General features: G+C 39.8%; 1 protein-coding gene across 2 annotated transcripts in view; it reads left to right on the top strand.

Moving 5' to 3' along the window:
- Positions 1–11,069: 11,069 nt before the first annotated feature.
- PRKCZ (protein kinase C zeta) overlaps positions 11,070–15,861 on the top strand; it is a 146,772-nt gene continuing 141,980 nt past the window's right edge. For both annotated transcript variants that reach the window (XR_010923481.1, XM_067567163.1), the window contains exons 1-2: positions 11,070–11,332; positions 12,590–12,816. Coding sequence is in view for 1 of the 2 variants with exons in the window: in XM_067567163.1 (XP_067423264.1) it covers positions 12,746–12,816 (71 nt within the window). In the remaining variant the exon portion in view is untranslated. The remainder of the gene's footprint in view (positions 11,333–12,589; positions 12,817–15,861) is intronic.

Here is a 15,861-nt window from a genome sequence, read left to right as displayed (position 1 = left end):
TCCTATATAAAAATTGGCATGTTTTTTAGCACAGTGAAAACAACATGGTATGATGAATGCCTCTGTGGTGGGGTGAAAAATGAATGATAGAACTCATTGCACAGAGCTGTGAGTTGAAGGACATTTTTCTTGTGTTATCGCTTTCTGAATGTTGAGTCTCCCAACTAACTTAAAAATATTGCTGGCTTTACTTAATTTTCTTCCTCTCTCTGTTCCTAAGATGAGGTCTTCAAAAATAGTTCTACAGAGGAATTTCTTGCCAATATTGGCAAGACTCCTGCTGTTGAGCTACTGCCATAGTTATTTATGTTACAGTTAGAAAGCTTTTTCATAACATGTAACAAATCTTCCTTGCTGCAGATTAAGCCAATTATTTCTTGTCCTACCTTGAATAGATAGCATGGAGAACAACTGACCACTAGCCTCTTTATCAGGTACTCCTCAGTCTTCTTGTCTCAAGACTAAACATCTAGTCAAGCCACCTGTGCTGAGGCTGGACCAGTAATAGCTAGACATCCATGACTGGGGTTTGTCTAACATATTCTTAAAAACCTCTGATGACTGGGATTCTACAACCTCCCTTGGAAGCTTATAGAAATTAAGCACTGGAATGATTCTGTCTTCTAAGAAAGTGAATTGTTTATACTCTGCATATGTACAATACAGATATGCTCTTCAAACAGGTGAACTATGCTGAATAAATAACACTTCACAATTTATATGATGTGAAGCAAAAGAAATATATAGAAACAGGTAAATTCTTTCCATTTTGCAGCTAATAAAGATCTGCTTCTCCATCCCCATTGTTTTGGTGAAACTCCACAGGAAGAATGTTGATTGAAATGAATTACTTTGCTCTGTCCTGCACTGCAACAAGACACCTATATTGTTCATGCAGGGCCTGTACAGGATGGTTTCTGAAACAGACTAGACCCTCAATCCTGTAATCGGACCCTAGTACCATGTAAAGCCAAATTGATTTCAGTGGGGATCATGCTGAACACAAGAGCTGATCTGAATGGAGCTAATGAGGAGACTACCAAAAGAACAATGGCGCAGTATCTCCCTAAACAATATCTCCCCAAATTGTTGTTAACCAGAATAGGTTTCTCTAGTATGTAAACAGGTTAACTTTCCTCATTAGTAATCTGTGAAAGAAGCTTGGTCCCCAAAGACTTCATTGATAGTCAGAGTTCTGGGAGCTTGCTGATACATTAACCTGTTTTTTGACAGTAACCAAAAAAAAAAAAAAAAAGTGGTGTTGTCTTAATGTAATTGTTAAATGTTATTTGGTCTATTTTAATGTGGGTTAAATAACATTAGTATTCAATCCAGCAGACTGATTTGCAAAGGATTACCATGGTGATTTGTGGTTTTATATATCATCTTGCTAACTCATATATATGCTTGGCTCTAGTTTGTTACATAGTCAAATACCAACTCTTAGCAATTTCTATCCTAATTTTTTGGCACTGGGCCCAATTCTGTTCCCAATTAAATCAATGGCAATTTTGCTACTGACTTAAATGGGAGCAGGATTTGTCCCTTTGCTATCATATCCTGCATGGAAAGCTCAGACAATTAGCCCAACCCGGTATTGCTCACTCCTTATTCATGCAACACTTCTGGGAGAACCCTTTCTTGTGATAAAACTTTTATATAAGATTCCCACAGCTGTGGGGATACTTGCATGAGTAATTGTTTTCAGGTTCAGGCCCCAAAACTCATTCATCTTACTCAGCCAGGTTGTCCCTGAATACTTTTTGGTAATGGAACTACTTGCTTTAGTAAGGTGGGTGGGATGGATTTGGCTGTTAGTAAGGAGTGCAGATCAAAATGCTGCTTGTTCTAGTGATGGGGGCCTTCTTGCTAAAGAAAGCAGATGGGGGGGAGGGAGAATCAGTTTTCATTCTTGGCTGATACTGAGCGGGGTGCTGACATTTGAAGACCAAGAGGTAGAACTTTGTAGTAGAACTAGTGGCCAACGTGCTCCATTTGCCCCTTATTTAGGTCTCACTCTGAACCGATTTTGTTCTATTTCCAACTAAATCTTTAAACCCTTGGGGAAATCACTGACCCTAATCCATCTGAAGATCCTAAATCACTTGACATGAGTAAAACAGGACATGTACTTCCTGCTCCTGTTACACAGATTGAGACTGGTATGTGATGACTTCAGTTATTATAAGGACCTTTTCCTAATCAACTGTCTTTAACATTATGAGTTATGATTCAGAAGGATGCCTTAAATTAATCAGTAGTTTTCTTCACCTTCAAGGAAATCTTGTCAGCCACGTTAGATGCCTAAAACACTTTGGCATAGTGCAGCTTAAAGAGAAACACTAGGGGAACCAAAGGAGAAATGCACAAGGGATAGGAGGATTGGAAGAGATGAGTTTCTTGGTAGTATACATTTATTTATAAACCACTTTCCTGATCCTTCTGTCTTCACTACTACCATGATCCCAAAGGAATGATACTCTGTTTGTATGGTGCCTGTCTTCTGACTTTCTCCAAGCACTTTATAAACAGATAAGTTAGCAGACCCCTTGTACAAGCTAGTGAAAAAGAGGAGATCTTGAAGTCATTGTGGATAGTTGTCTGAAAACATCTGCAAGATGCAGAGGGCCTGCTCCATCATCACTGAAGCCTATGGAAATACTCTTATTGACTTGAATAGAGCTGAGTCAGGCCCAGATCCTCAGGCATCTAAATACCTTTAAGAGCCTAACTCTGTTCTCACAACAGTGTAACTCTGACAGGAGTGGGTTACTTATCACTCGGTCAGGAGATCAAGAGAATAGGTGCCTAAATACCTTTAAAAATCTGGCTTTTTGGAGCCTTATCTCCCATTGATGTTGCTTTTCCCAACTTGTGGTCTGTGAACCCCCTGGTGATCTGTGAGGCTACTACAAGGCGTCTGCAGAAAAGAAAAATGTACAATTTAAAATAAAAAAATTTCATATAAGGTGTGTACATTAAATTATTACTGAGTGCATATTATTTTTGTTACATTAGATTTCCATAAAAAAGGAGTGTGTAAAACTAGTAGCACATTGTGGTCTGCAAAATGTTTGAAGGTTGAAAAGGGGTCCACACACTTGAAAAGGTTGGGAACAGCTGAGCTAGACATCTAAATATCTTTTAGAAATCTGTCCCTAGGTGACTTGCCCAAGGTCACATGGCCAAGTCATCACTCAGCTGAGACTAGAACCTAGGATTCTGGCCACTCAGTCCCCCAGTTCTAACCATTTGCAACACATTTTTTAGGTTTCCTTTTTCTGAACTTTCCACTTTATATGTAACAGTATCTTCTATGGAGAAACTCAAATGGCATAAATGAATGTTAAACTGACTCTTAAATCAGCTAACGTACCCAAGTAATTTTAAGTATCTTAAGTGAATAAGCAACTGAATCTGAGTGTCCCAGCTGAGTTGCTTGCTAATGAATACATCAAACTGCATAGCTTAATAATTAAAAATGATATAAAATGCCAGTTCATAATTTTCATGTTTGTTTTTCTCCCTTTCAGACCATTGCAAAAGGGAGATGAAAACCTTGAATATAGCAACAAAATTTGTACTTCCAAATTACAAGAGCAGACACATACCTCATTTCAGTTGATTCATCCCCTTCTACTTAATGCTATGCAATGGGGATCTTTGTTCATAAAGTTTTTTTTTTTTCTTTCAAAGGAAAAGCCTCCTTGTAAACAAGAAGTAAGAGCTTTTGGGGGAAAATAAAAAATTACCCCAGTAAAAACTGGGGATTAGGAAGGGGAAATAGGTAGTGGTAGTGGGGAGAGAGGAGAAGGGGGTGAAATTCCTTAGGTGTAGAGATAAAAGACTTGGGTCACAGTTACTGAGCTAACTAAGTGCACCTCTGTTCCCTTTCTGGTCTCTGAGTGTACCCCCTCAGATGTCAGGCCTCATGCTTTTACCTATACAGGGATGGAATTCCACAATTCTCCCACTCCTAGATCAGGTCCTGGGTGATAGTATCCTGTGTATCAACAGCGCTTAGCCAGCAGGTCTGACTAAGTCCAGGTACCTGCAGTTCTTAAGAATAGCCGTACTGGGTCAGATCAATGGTCCATCTAGCCCAGTACCCTATCTTCCCACAATGGCCAGTGCCAGATGCTTTCATGGATTTATATGGTGGCATTATAATATTTTTTGTCTTATAACCTAACTCTTTCCTAATGGCTTCTGCATTCTGTTAGCTTTTTTTCATTGCTGCTGCATAGTGAGCAGATGTTTTCAAAGAGCTATCCACAATGACTTCAAGATCTCCTTTTTTGAGGGGTAACAGCTAATTTAGACCCCATCATTCTGTATGTACAGCTGAGATTAAGTTTTCCAATGTGCATTACTTTGCACTTATCAACAATGAATTTAATGTCATTTTCTTGCTCAGTCACCTAGTTTTGTGAGATCCCTTTGTAACTCTTTGCAGGCAGCTTTTGGATTTACCTATGTTGAGTAATTTTGTATCATCTGCAAACTTTGCCACCTCACCTTTTTCCAGATCACTTACTAATATGCTGGTTATTCCTTGCAACCCTGTTATCCTCCAGGTGCCTACAAACTGATTGATTTAATCATTTGTTTCAGTATGTTTCCAAGTATTGAAATTGGGCTGACTCATCTATACTTTCCTGGGTTCTCTTTGTTCTCTTCTTTTAAGGTAGGTATTATGTTTGCCCTTCTCTAGTCTTCTGAGACCTCACCTGTCCTCCAGGAGTTCCCAATGATAACTGCTAATCAATGGTTTTGAGACTGCTTCAGCTATTTTCGTAAGTACTCTAGGATGGATTTCATCAGGCTATGCTGACTTGAATACATTTAACCTATCTAAATATTTCTTTAACCTGATCTTTCCCTATTTTGACTTGCATTCCTTTCCCTTTTATTGTTGATATTAATTGTGTTGGGTATCTGGTCACCAATGAGTTCAGTCTGTTCTCCTGAATAGCTACCCCTTTAGGGAGTGAAAGAATCACTATTTAATCCAGTTAGAGTTCCTTTATCATCTGAGATCCTGTGATTTCTGGCCCTGCTAGCCAAAAAACAGTCCAGTGGACTCAATGAAATGTCAAGCCAGTGTCCTCCGAGCCAATGGCTCTTCCATTGTCCTGTAACAATCATCAAGTGTCTGCTATTATCCTGACCCATTATTTCACCTCCTGCTTGTTCTTTACACCCCACTCCTGATCCAACTAAACCAATATAGTCAGTCAGTAAACATCCCAATAAGCAGGTCACATACAGTATTAATAAATTATCACAGAGCAGCCCCACTTCCTTCACAGCTTGTTTTCACTGATGGTATGATTCACTACAATAAGTTGCCATATGTTCTCATATGTTCAAAGAGAAAACTTGGTTTGTTGTTTTCCACCATGTGAAAAGTACTTCTTAATGATTGTAAATGGGTCAGATCAGTCCTTACATAGGCAAAACTCCTAATGGCTTCAAATCTCTTTCAGTCCCTCTCTACTGTGTATCACGGATTCACCCAAACCTCTTTTTTGGGACTGTTTTTCTCTTTTAAAAACATCAATCAGTCTACTGAAGCTGTAGCACATGCTGTGAAGGAATAAGCATTGGGATTTAAAAAAAAAAAAAACAGCAATACTAGCTGGCACAACAGCAGTGGATAAATATAAGTGCAAGCAACTCATGTAGCTGTCTTGTGCACAAAAATGTGAAGAAATTGATGGGGGTTATCTTCAGAGATAGTATTTCAGCTTTCCAAATGAGTCCAGCCTATCAGCTGTCTATTTAGCTGACTTTCCCTGTGATAGTTAACAAATGTGACTGTTGCTAGGTCACAACAAGGCAATAGTGTATGTATAAACAATGAATACTGTGCTATAATGCAATACAAAAGAGGGTATAATTAAATACACACTAAGCAATTTCAGAAGCAATTGCTACATCCCAAGAATAAACATTATGTACAGATTCTTAAGCACCCATCAAAATAATTTCCTGGGATAAGTTAAGTAGGCAGGTAGGCCAATCTATTCCTGTCCCCTCTGTTATGCAGGAATTCAGACCAGATATCATAATGGTTCCTTTTTGGCATTAAAAGTATATGAATCACTCCCTAATTTCCATTGTTCGCTCCCTAATTTCCTAGCTAAGCGTGTAAAGATACTTGCAACAAATATTACAGGTGAGATATCAATTGACTCTTTATTCATGAATCTAGTTTAAAAAAGAAACACAGGATCCTTCCCATTTTGTCCCAGAAATAGTGTAAAAGTGACATTTTAGCCAATAGTCACTGGATCCTCTGAATGTCTCACTCTAGAGAGGGATGTTCTCAGGGGTTTTGGAGTATTATTTTTTCCACTGAGGACAGCAGATTCCATCTACTCCACACAGAGCCTAGAATAAACTATTTTTAGTTTCTTCTTCTGGATTTCTCTTAAATATTTCTCTGAAGCAAGTGAGTTTTAAAAAAATCTGTAATAAAGATATTTTTAGAAAAGAGCTGTGCCTCCTGCTGTAACATATATGTACCATTTCTGAGCAATTGAGGGAGTTGCAATATTTACGAACATTCAGAACATCCTGATTCAGCCATGTGCTTAACTTCATGCATGTAAATAGTCCCATTAAAGTCAAGGGGACTGCTCACATGATTGAAGTTTTAGATATGTGAAAGTACCTTCCTGACTCAGGGCAGGAAGAAAACTGCATCCCTGTGGGAATCCTCAGTTAATTTTAAACCAAATGGAACTGATCCTATTCCAGGTCCTCAAGGAAAAGAGAAAATATAGGCAGTTTCTCCCTTTCTCTGTGCAATTGCAGCCTCCTCTTTCACAGCTAAAGAGAGGAGGGTAAGGAAGGGCAAGAGGATCTGGGACCATGGGGAAGAGGGAAGCACCTGGCACCCTCTTAAAGAGGTAGCACAGTAACTGCACTGCCCAGGAGTTCTGAGATACTGTGTATCTGACACTCAGTGCCTTCTGGGATGCTCACTGGGGAAATGCAGGTGGAACAGCCCTGCACTAGAATAAGATGCTTGCACAGCTCCCTACTTCCCAGTACGCCACTATTTACCCCAAAGAAGTTCATATTCTTCCCTCAAACTATTTTTTTAAAGAACAGTGCTCAATACTCTGTGAAGCATTAAAATGAAGGAAGATAGGATCTATGAACATCAGGTATTCAGCTGTACTTTTTCCCCAAAGCAGTTCCCTGGGACCATCTTGCCACCTGCTGGCAGTATGTAAATATACCTTCCTACTGAAAGTTGTGCTTCTACAGGCACCATTTAAAATAAAATAACCCAGAAGGTGCTACACACTGAAACTAGTACTCCAGATATTGGTAGTATACAGCCAAAAAATGATTCTTTACCATATTTTATTGGGTACCGTACAGCAACTAAATGCCCAATCCTGCATTCTCTACTCATGCACAGCTCTCCTGTCAGTGTGTGTATGGGGCAGGATTGGCCCCTGAGTTTGAATATCTGGATATAAAATGTAGGGGAGTGAGGGCCAGATTCTGCTCTCTTACCCCTGTGTAAAGACAAACTAACTCCACTGCAGTCATTGGGATTGGCTGGGGTGTATATAATTTGGCAGAGATTTCTCAGTCAAAATGCATGTCATCATTTCAGGTAAGAGGATCAGTGAGACTTTACAATGGACTTAAGTGGAAGTTTGATCAGGTCCCTGGCTAGAATAATCTGAAGAAAGTCTGAACTCCTCGGGTCTTTGTTATTCTAAGTTTTCTAGAACAGTTCCTTTCCAACAGGTAGGGTGAGGCCCATCCAGACTTACTTATACAAGGAGTGGAGGCTCAGATCCACAAAGGTGTTTAGTCTCCAAACTTAGCCTCACTGGCTCACCCCAGTGACTAAAAAGCCTGCTACCATCTCATACTGAAAGGGAAGCTCCTTTAGCTCAAGTGAGAGAGAGCTGTGGTTTTGGTGTTAAAAGTTACTGTATGTGTATTCAATCATTACCCAAAGAAAGGATTCAGAATTTAAAGTCCTCTGTTTTGCTGATGATGCATGAGGCAGAATAGAACAAAACTTGCTGTCTCCTTCCTGTACTGGATCTGATAGTAGCCACTTTTCAAACAACTCATATATTTTGAAGGAATCATTTTTTCCCCCTCAGACAAACTGAACAGGCCACTTTATAATCTGCTCTCAAGTATGGGGAAAAAAGAGAGACCCCAGCAGGATATTTTTCTTCCTAATCTTTTTTTTTTTTAAATAATGCCTCAGAGCTTGAATTCTTTCTTTCAATCTGGCACAAATTAAAATGGCTGAGTTAGAACGCCCTCAAAATTGGATTTATAATAGGGACATTCTCAGGTCCTTTATTTTAGCTCTAGTGGGCACTGGTTTAATAACTGTCAGTTTATTAGGTTGAAGGTAAGTTAATGGCAGATGAAAAAGGCAAAATTCTGCCATCTGAAAAAAAGATTAGGCTCAGGAACATATCCAAGATTTCAGGCTCTAGGCCAACAGAAGTTGGTTGTGTTTCAAAAACAATATGCCAGAGACAATGATCTTATGTTATGCTTACAACCTTGTTAGCTAAGTCATAGAGGAAAACTGACATCTCCAAAAAGTGCCATCTGCTGATCTTTCTCCCATGAAATGGGGAGCATCCAATTAGAAATAAATACATTTTAAAAATACTGTGATATTAAGAGAAACATTACAACTTAAAAATTTTTTGTTAAAATGATTAAGGGTTAGTGAGTGGCCAATGAAAAAAATATAATGTAATACATTTATACTATTCATGTTTTTATAAGTGCTGAAAATGTGCATGAAATTTTCTTACGTCTAAACTGTGATTGAAAAAAGAACAAAATCTCAGCCCTGACCAGCTCACAGCCTCTTTTGTCTAAGGAGCTTCTGGTGCTTTACAAGTTTAATTGTTTATTTCCATGCGCTATGAAGCAAGTATGATCTCAATTTTACAGATAGGAAAACTGAGACAGAGAGTTAAGGGCCAGTTTTGAACCCGACTCATGTAAGTGGGACTAATTGTCCAAGAAATACTACTCAGCAGCTTGCTAACTCAAGCTCTTTGGGGCTTGCAAAGGTCACACCAGGAATAAGTGGCAGATTTCGGCAACAAAACTTTAGAGTCTTGACTTCTAGTTTTGTACTCTAACTGCTTGTCTACAAAAACAGTAGGAAAAAACCATATCTCCATACCAGTGATATTATTTTATTTGTATTGCAGTAGCACCTAGAAACTCCAGTAAGGAACTAAGGCCCTCCAATCCTAGGTGCTATACAAACATATAAAAAAAGATGTCTTCTCCAAAAGAGCATATAATTTACATATAGGACAAGAATCAATGGGTGGATAAAACAGATTGAAGGTGGAGCACAAGGAACAATGAGATGATTATGATAAGCAGCACTTACACAAGTCATATATACTAGTGTTTAACATGTATTCAGTACTTTTCAACTTCAAAATGCAAATTATGGCAACTCCAGTGGAAGAGTAAGGAACAGAACCCAGTAGTTCTGATACTTAATCTCATGCTTTAGGTACTTACCATGTCACCTCACTGCCTAGAAACAGAAGGGTGGACAGATCAAAAGCATCTTGCAATTGAGGCACTGGGCAAGTCAGCCATCCATGTCTCTTCTGACACACCTTGAAGCTCTATATGACAGGGACACCCTGGAGCTTGTTTTTTGAAGATGTTCAGGCAACTCAGCAGCGACAGCACAAAGTATTTTATTTACTTGTTTGAGTTTTTATCAGGACTGGACCTTTGGAGTTATTCTTAATATTGTTTGTTTTTAGTTATTTCCTTTCTCTCTTCATTTTGTTTGTTTTTGGTTGCCTTTTTCCTCTTGTATGGGTTTATTTAGATAATCTTTTTAGTGTTTGGATTGTGTCTGTTTTTATAAGTGAAATATCTAGCTGAAACAAAAACAAGTGTTGGAACATATTCTCCGTATCAAATCTACTCATTTGTCTGTTATGCTCAACTCAGTTTGATCCTGTCATCATGTATCTTACTCTTGAGAAGGTTTCAAACCTCCTGATTTAGTAGAGATGTTCTTTTAGCTGAAACTGGAAAATTGCTGAGAAGCTAGATTCTGATTCCACTGTGAGATTTCTTTTTATTAATGAGCTTATTCATCAGCTTGCTACAGATGCCTCTTACTTTTACTGAGGGATGGGGAGACCTCTGTTGTTCCAAGTATGCCTGGAAAATGGTTACATAATGATAGTAAGTAACATGTTTGCTTACTTTAAAACTATTTTAAACAATTTGTTAAAGGCCTTACAATTAAGAATGAAAGCATTACTTATGCTAAACAGTAGAATACATGTGGACAGTGGCTGGCCTACCATTGACCTCATCGACTTACCATCTTTCAGTGGGGATGCTATAGAAACAGCATTGTTTTTATGCTGCATGGATTCAGAGGGGGTGAATCCCCTGCCCCAAGTGATTGACCATAATAGCACCTCCTTTTTTGACCGAGTTCTACCTGAGACTGTCAAAGCATTTTAGAAACCTGAATGGACTATGCTTCCACATCCAACAGTGGGGTACTTTACAGATGGGTAAATCAAAGCACAGAGAGGTTAAGGGATGTGCCTAGGGCCAATTCATGGTAAGAGTGGAAGCAGAACCCTGGGGTCAAACCTTATCTGTGCCTGTCCCATCCATCCATCCCTGTCAAAGTTAGAACCAGAATCTGAGGTAGTCTTGATACCAAGCCCTAGGTCCCCACCTCCTAAACTGGACCCCACCTTCCCCACAGCCTAACTAGCGGCAACGCTGCTCTCTCCCCTAGGTAGATTTGTGTCTTTCCCTCTCTTTGGCGACAGGTGTTCTGCGGACTTCTCCCCCCATTTTATTATTGACTGCCTCCCCTCAGCTCCCCAGGTAACGGATACCCATCTGTGATTGGCCAGGCCTCGGCGGTATTCCGCTGGGGATTGGTTTCAGGTGGGCCGGCGCTTGCTATTGGTCGGCAGGTAGCGGGGGGAGGCGCTCCATTGGTTGTTGTGGGCGCGCTGCTAACCTGCTTAGTCCGCCATGTTCGGAGTGGCGGCTGCGGTGGGGCCGTTGCAGCTGCCGGGCTCGGGTCGCAGCTGAGGCGGGCAGTGGGGGGTTCCCCAGCGCGCCTGGGTCTCCGGGGGTGTGGGCCGCCGCCTCAGCGGGATCCTAGGCGGGGGGGAGGGGACTCGATTCCGACCCCAACTTCCTGGCGGGACTTCGGGTAACTTCCAGACGGGTGGTGACTGCGGAGCGGCAAGGGAAGCCCCTGAGGGGACGTCAGGGCGGGGAGAGTCGCGCGCCGCAGCAGGTAGGAGGAAGGGGGGAAGTTCCCCGCTCACCCTCCCGCACCGCCCTGCTCGGCTGGCCTCCCACACGTAGAGCCTGGCCTGTGTGGGGCGGGAGTGACACCCTGGGGCCTCCCTCGCTCCCCCGGTGTGTGGGCAAGGCGCCTGCGGGCAGCAAGCGGGGCCCCGGCCCCCCACCCCCAAACCAGTCGTGACCCTGAACTGAACGCTGGGGAGGGGATGCCTCCAGCAACTGTGTGCCGGGCCCCTAGCAGGGGAGAGTTTCCATCCTTCGGAATAGGGAGCTCCCGTATGGAGTGGAAGTCAGACTGCACCGCACTCTTAAATACAGGGACCGGAACGCCCTGTGCTGGGACAGACCCTAGGAACAAGAACACTTGCAAACTAGCTAGTAGGACTTAGGCTGTAAAGAGGATGGCCACACTTTCTCTGAGCTAGACCCAGCTGGGCAAGTTGGCCCCCCCAGCTGTTAAAACCCTGCTTCAATACATACTAATGGTGGGAAGGAGGGCTCTTCAGATTATTCAGCAGGCTCCTAACTAGGCCCCCACACTCCTAAGGGGAGGCCAGGATGCAGCTGGGACCTTTTCTTGTTCTTGGACATTGATCTCAGATACAGCAGTGTTTCTTCTGTATCTTATTTTCAGAATGGGAAAGTGAAACACTTATGTGGTATGAGAAATATGGGGCTAGAAGAAGGATGAGAGTAAACCATTTTTCTGTAAATTAAGGCATCCCTTCTTTTCTTCAGCCTCTTAAAAAGAGCTTTTCTTGTAATATTTTTGCCAGACGTGGAAATACTGGAAGTTTTATTAGGAAATTTTGAAAAAAATGTTCTTGCAGCATTCCCATCCTAGTTTCTCCAACTATGGAGACAGATTAATGTTCTGAAAGCTTATCTGATTTTTTTAGGTCTTATCTGCACTAAACTTAAATGATTTTGTAAAATTAAGTTTAACTAGCATTATTTTTTTGCCATTACTATTTTCTTGAGTGCTCATCCCTGTACTTGTTAGGTGCTTTTAAAAGCTTTCATAATATTAAAGCAAGAGCACAATGAAAGTATTTAAAAGCTAACATTTTTGCAAGACCAGGGTTCTTATTGCAGTGAGTAGTCCCACAATATCTCATAGAAATCAATGGGTAAAGTTAGTCATGTGATTTAGTATTTGCAGGATCTAGCACTACATTTGCATTTTAATGTGTGCCTGCTTTTTTGTGTGTTTTCATTAACCATCTATTTTTCCTTCTGTGTGCAGGTGGACTGGCTATCATTTGAAAAAAAAGAACCTGGGAATTTTAATAGTTACTTCCTAAGAAGTATAGCATAACATCAGTGATTCCTTTTGAATAGTTTGGAGGTTACATCTTTATGTCCACAACGCATTTATAATTTAGACTTCTATGTTAGTACCATGCCCAGCAGGATGGGATCGAAAATGAATCTGAACAGAGACTTCATCAGAGTAAAAACACATTATAATGGGTAAGTCATAGTCTTTTCAGTGCTGAATCATATGTGGTTTGTCATTTTAATTAGCAGCGAACAATAGTTTATAAATTCATTTAGTAATACATCAACTCTTGTTACTGCAGCTACTGGATACTAACAAATAATTCTGTGTACAGTGTTTGTAAAGCTACCTGGGTGTTAAAATAACTGAAAAGCATTTTAGATCAGAGGTGTTGGTTTTTTAATTACTAACTGTTCTTTATAAACTAATGGGAAAGACTTCTGGCTTATTTTTGATTGGCTTGTTTTTTGTTTCTAACCAAATCAGTTTTGAAATAGAAGTGTTGATTTATTTGCTGATTCAATTTGAAGATTAATAAAACAATGTAGCCTGTTAAACCCAGGCACAGCTAATGTATTTTTAATAGCTTTTTCTTAGGCTGTAGTGAGTTCTGCATGGGTGGATTTCCATGAAATTTAATGGGGCTCTGCTTGAGTGCAGGTATCCACCCCATAGATCTCAATGAAACTTTGGGGATGTATATTATGAGCTCTTGGGGGCAGAAATTGTCTGAGTTTCTACAACATCTATTACAAAAGGATCCTGATATTAGTTGGCACCTTTTGGTGCTACAGTAATGCAAATAATAATGAATAATTTATAGCTGCTAATATACTCTTATAATTAGAGGTGTCATTTCTGTGGTTAAAATTGTAGTCTGTGCCAACAATTGGCATTATGTGGCTTATCAATCTCCCCTCTTTCTCCCCATGAAAGCTCAAAAGGATGGTCTGTTAGAGAAATATTCAGGTAATTGTGGGAAATAGGTGTTTTAACCACAACTTATCACTAAATTGGGGTTAAATCCAGGTAAGAATATTTACCTAATGTATTTTAATATTTTGGTTTTTAAAAATGAACTTTAAAAATCCAATTTATCTTTTGCTATTTGTTTATGTTGGTGCATGTTTATGGAAATACAAAAATCAAAGAGTTGCAGTTACACCTCTTAGATTCAGTTTGGTTTATAGTCACTTTCATTTTCTGGCAACTTCACCAGCACATTGTTTTAAATTCAGTTTAAACAGTAGCAATCATGAAAACACTTCTGTCCAGTTTTGTAACCTTCACTTGATCATTACCTCTTCGATTCATTCACTCTGAAACACCTGGCATTGGCCACTGTTGGAAGATAGGATACTGGGCTAGATGGACCATTGGTCTGACCCAGTATGGCCGTTCTTATGTTTTTACTAAATATAAACGTTAAACTTAAAAGTAATTGCCAGTGACTTTTTAACTTGAACTTAAACTTGAGTTTTGACCTTTTTGGTCTTAAGTTAAAAATGTGCTAACTTTCAATATATTACTGACAATGAATTTGGTGTATAGTGTAGATATGCTGGGTTTACTATAGGAAACTTTGTTTAGTAGCAGTTTAATTTGGAAAGAGGAGGACAAAACCAGGATGAAGAATTTAGTCTGTACAGTGACTGAAATGGAACAACAGTATATTATTTAACTAAGGCTATGGCTACACTAGAGAGCTTGCAGTGGGGCAGCTGCACATTCACACTTCGTTGCAGATGTGATAATTTGACTATAAAAAGTTCTCAACAAACATTTAATGATAGAGGTCTTGTTTATAGTGAGTATTCATATTATTAAGACTACTTTTCAAAATATTAGATTTATATAGCTATTATTATATGTAAGTATGTATACATGTGAAAATAAATGAGCACATCATATTTTGTGGAGTATTATTGCTATTATCATGTTACTCTTGCTCAGCAATCTGTGAAATTTTGATAATCAGCAGTGATTAGTGCTAATTAACAATGCTTTACTACCTGGCAGGACTGTTTGAGGGATTTAATGAGTACTTGTAAACTGGTTTGAGTTCCTTTGGATGAAAGGCTTGCATCATACAAGTGCTGCTAAGTATGCCTAGTTTTAGCTCAGTAGGGATCTTTATCTTAAATGTATAAGCCAGTGTCGGTCTGGATTTAAGATGAAAGGATGTTTTTTCAACTCAGTTATAGTAGTACTAGGGTATTTTTTTTAGAGGCCAATGCTTTTATTCCTGCTGGGGGATGCCCGCTGGCACCAGGGCAGGGGGCAGCCAGGCGGCTCAGGCCGCATGCAGGGCCCGCCACTTGTCCAAGGGCCCCCGGCTAGGGATGTACTTGACGCCCCAGCCATCAGGCAGCAGCCGCTTCTCGGCCACCATCTCCTCGAACTCGTCTGTGTTGAACTTGGTGTTTGTGATGTGCAAGCTGCTCTGAAACTGTGTAGTCCACAGCATTCAAATCCATAAGTGTTTCCTGTATATAAAATGTATAATTCTCCAAATGTTTGCAAGGGGATACAAGAATAAAAAACAGTACAAGTTTGATGAGGAAATAGAACAGTGAATAGAAGTAAATTGGTCATGTTAATTCCTGAGACTGCTTGCTGGCATAAGAAGGAAGGTCTAAAGGTGTGTGGGTATATCTGTTCAGCAATGAATCAGACCTTTGAATGTTTGACATTTCTGATAACATTTGCTTAAATTACTAGAAGTCACTGAAAGAAATGTTAATATCATAAAAGGAATTAATAAAAGCAACAAGAACATTTTTTGCTTCCTGCAACAAGTATTCTGTAATTTTCATGAGTGGTGCAGATTGTATTTGTAGAAAAATGAATTACAAGAAAAAAAACCCAATCCATTCAGTTTATGGAACCTCTGAAGGATTCTAGCCATCTTTGTTTAATGTTGTTCTCAGTTGGAGAAGAGCAAAGCATCTGTCAACTTACAAAATAGGGGTCCCAGAATTACTGAATTTTGTCTTTGCTTTGTTGATCAAACACAAAGTTCTGTTTTAAGTAATCTTTGCACTAAAGCATAGCATGATGAGTGCTTCAGTATCTGCCCTGGATTCCTGATTCTGTATATGCAGAAGTAACAAACTGTAGTAAACATTGATGTTATACTATTTCAGAATTAGTGTCGAGTTATTCAGATATCTGCTAAATAATTTAAAGCGCTAGTTGATAGTACAGTCCACCTTTTTGAAATTATGATTAAACAA

The sequence above is a fragment of the Emydura macquarii genome, unplaced genomic scaffold, assembly GCF_026122565.2.
Source record: "Emydura macquarii macquarii isolate MOO-44397 ecotype Brisbane River unplaced genomic scaffold, CSIRO-AGI_Emac_v2 contig_2768, whole genome shotgun sequence".
Lineage (NCBI taxonomy): Eukaryota > Metazoa > Chordata > Testudines > Chelidae > Emydura > Emydura macquarii.
This window is presented reverse-complemented; position numbering and strand designations above follow the sequence as displayed.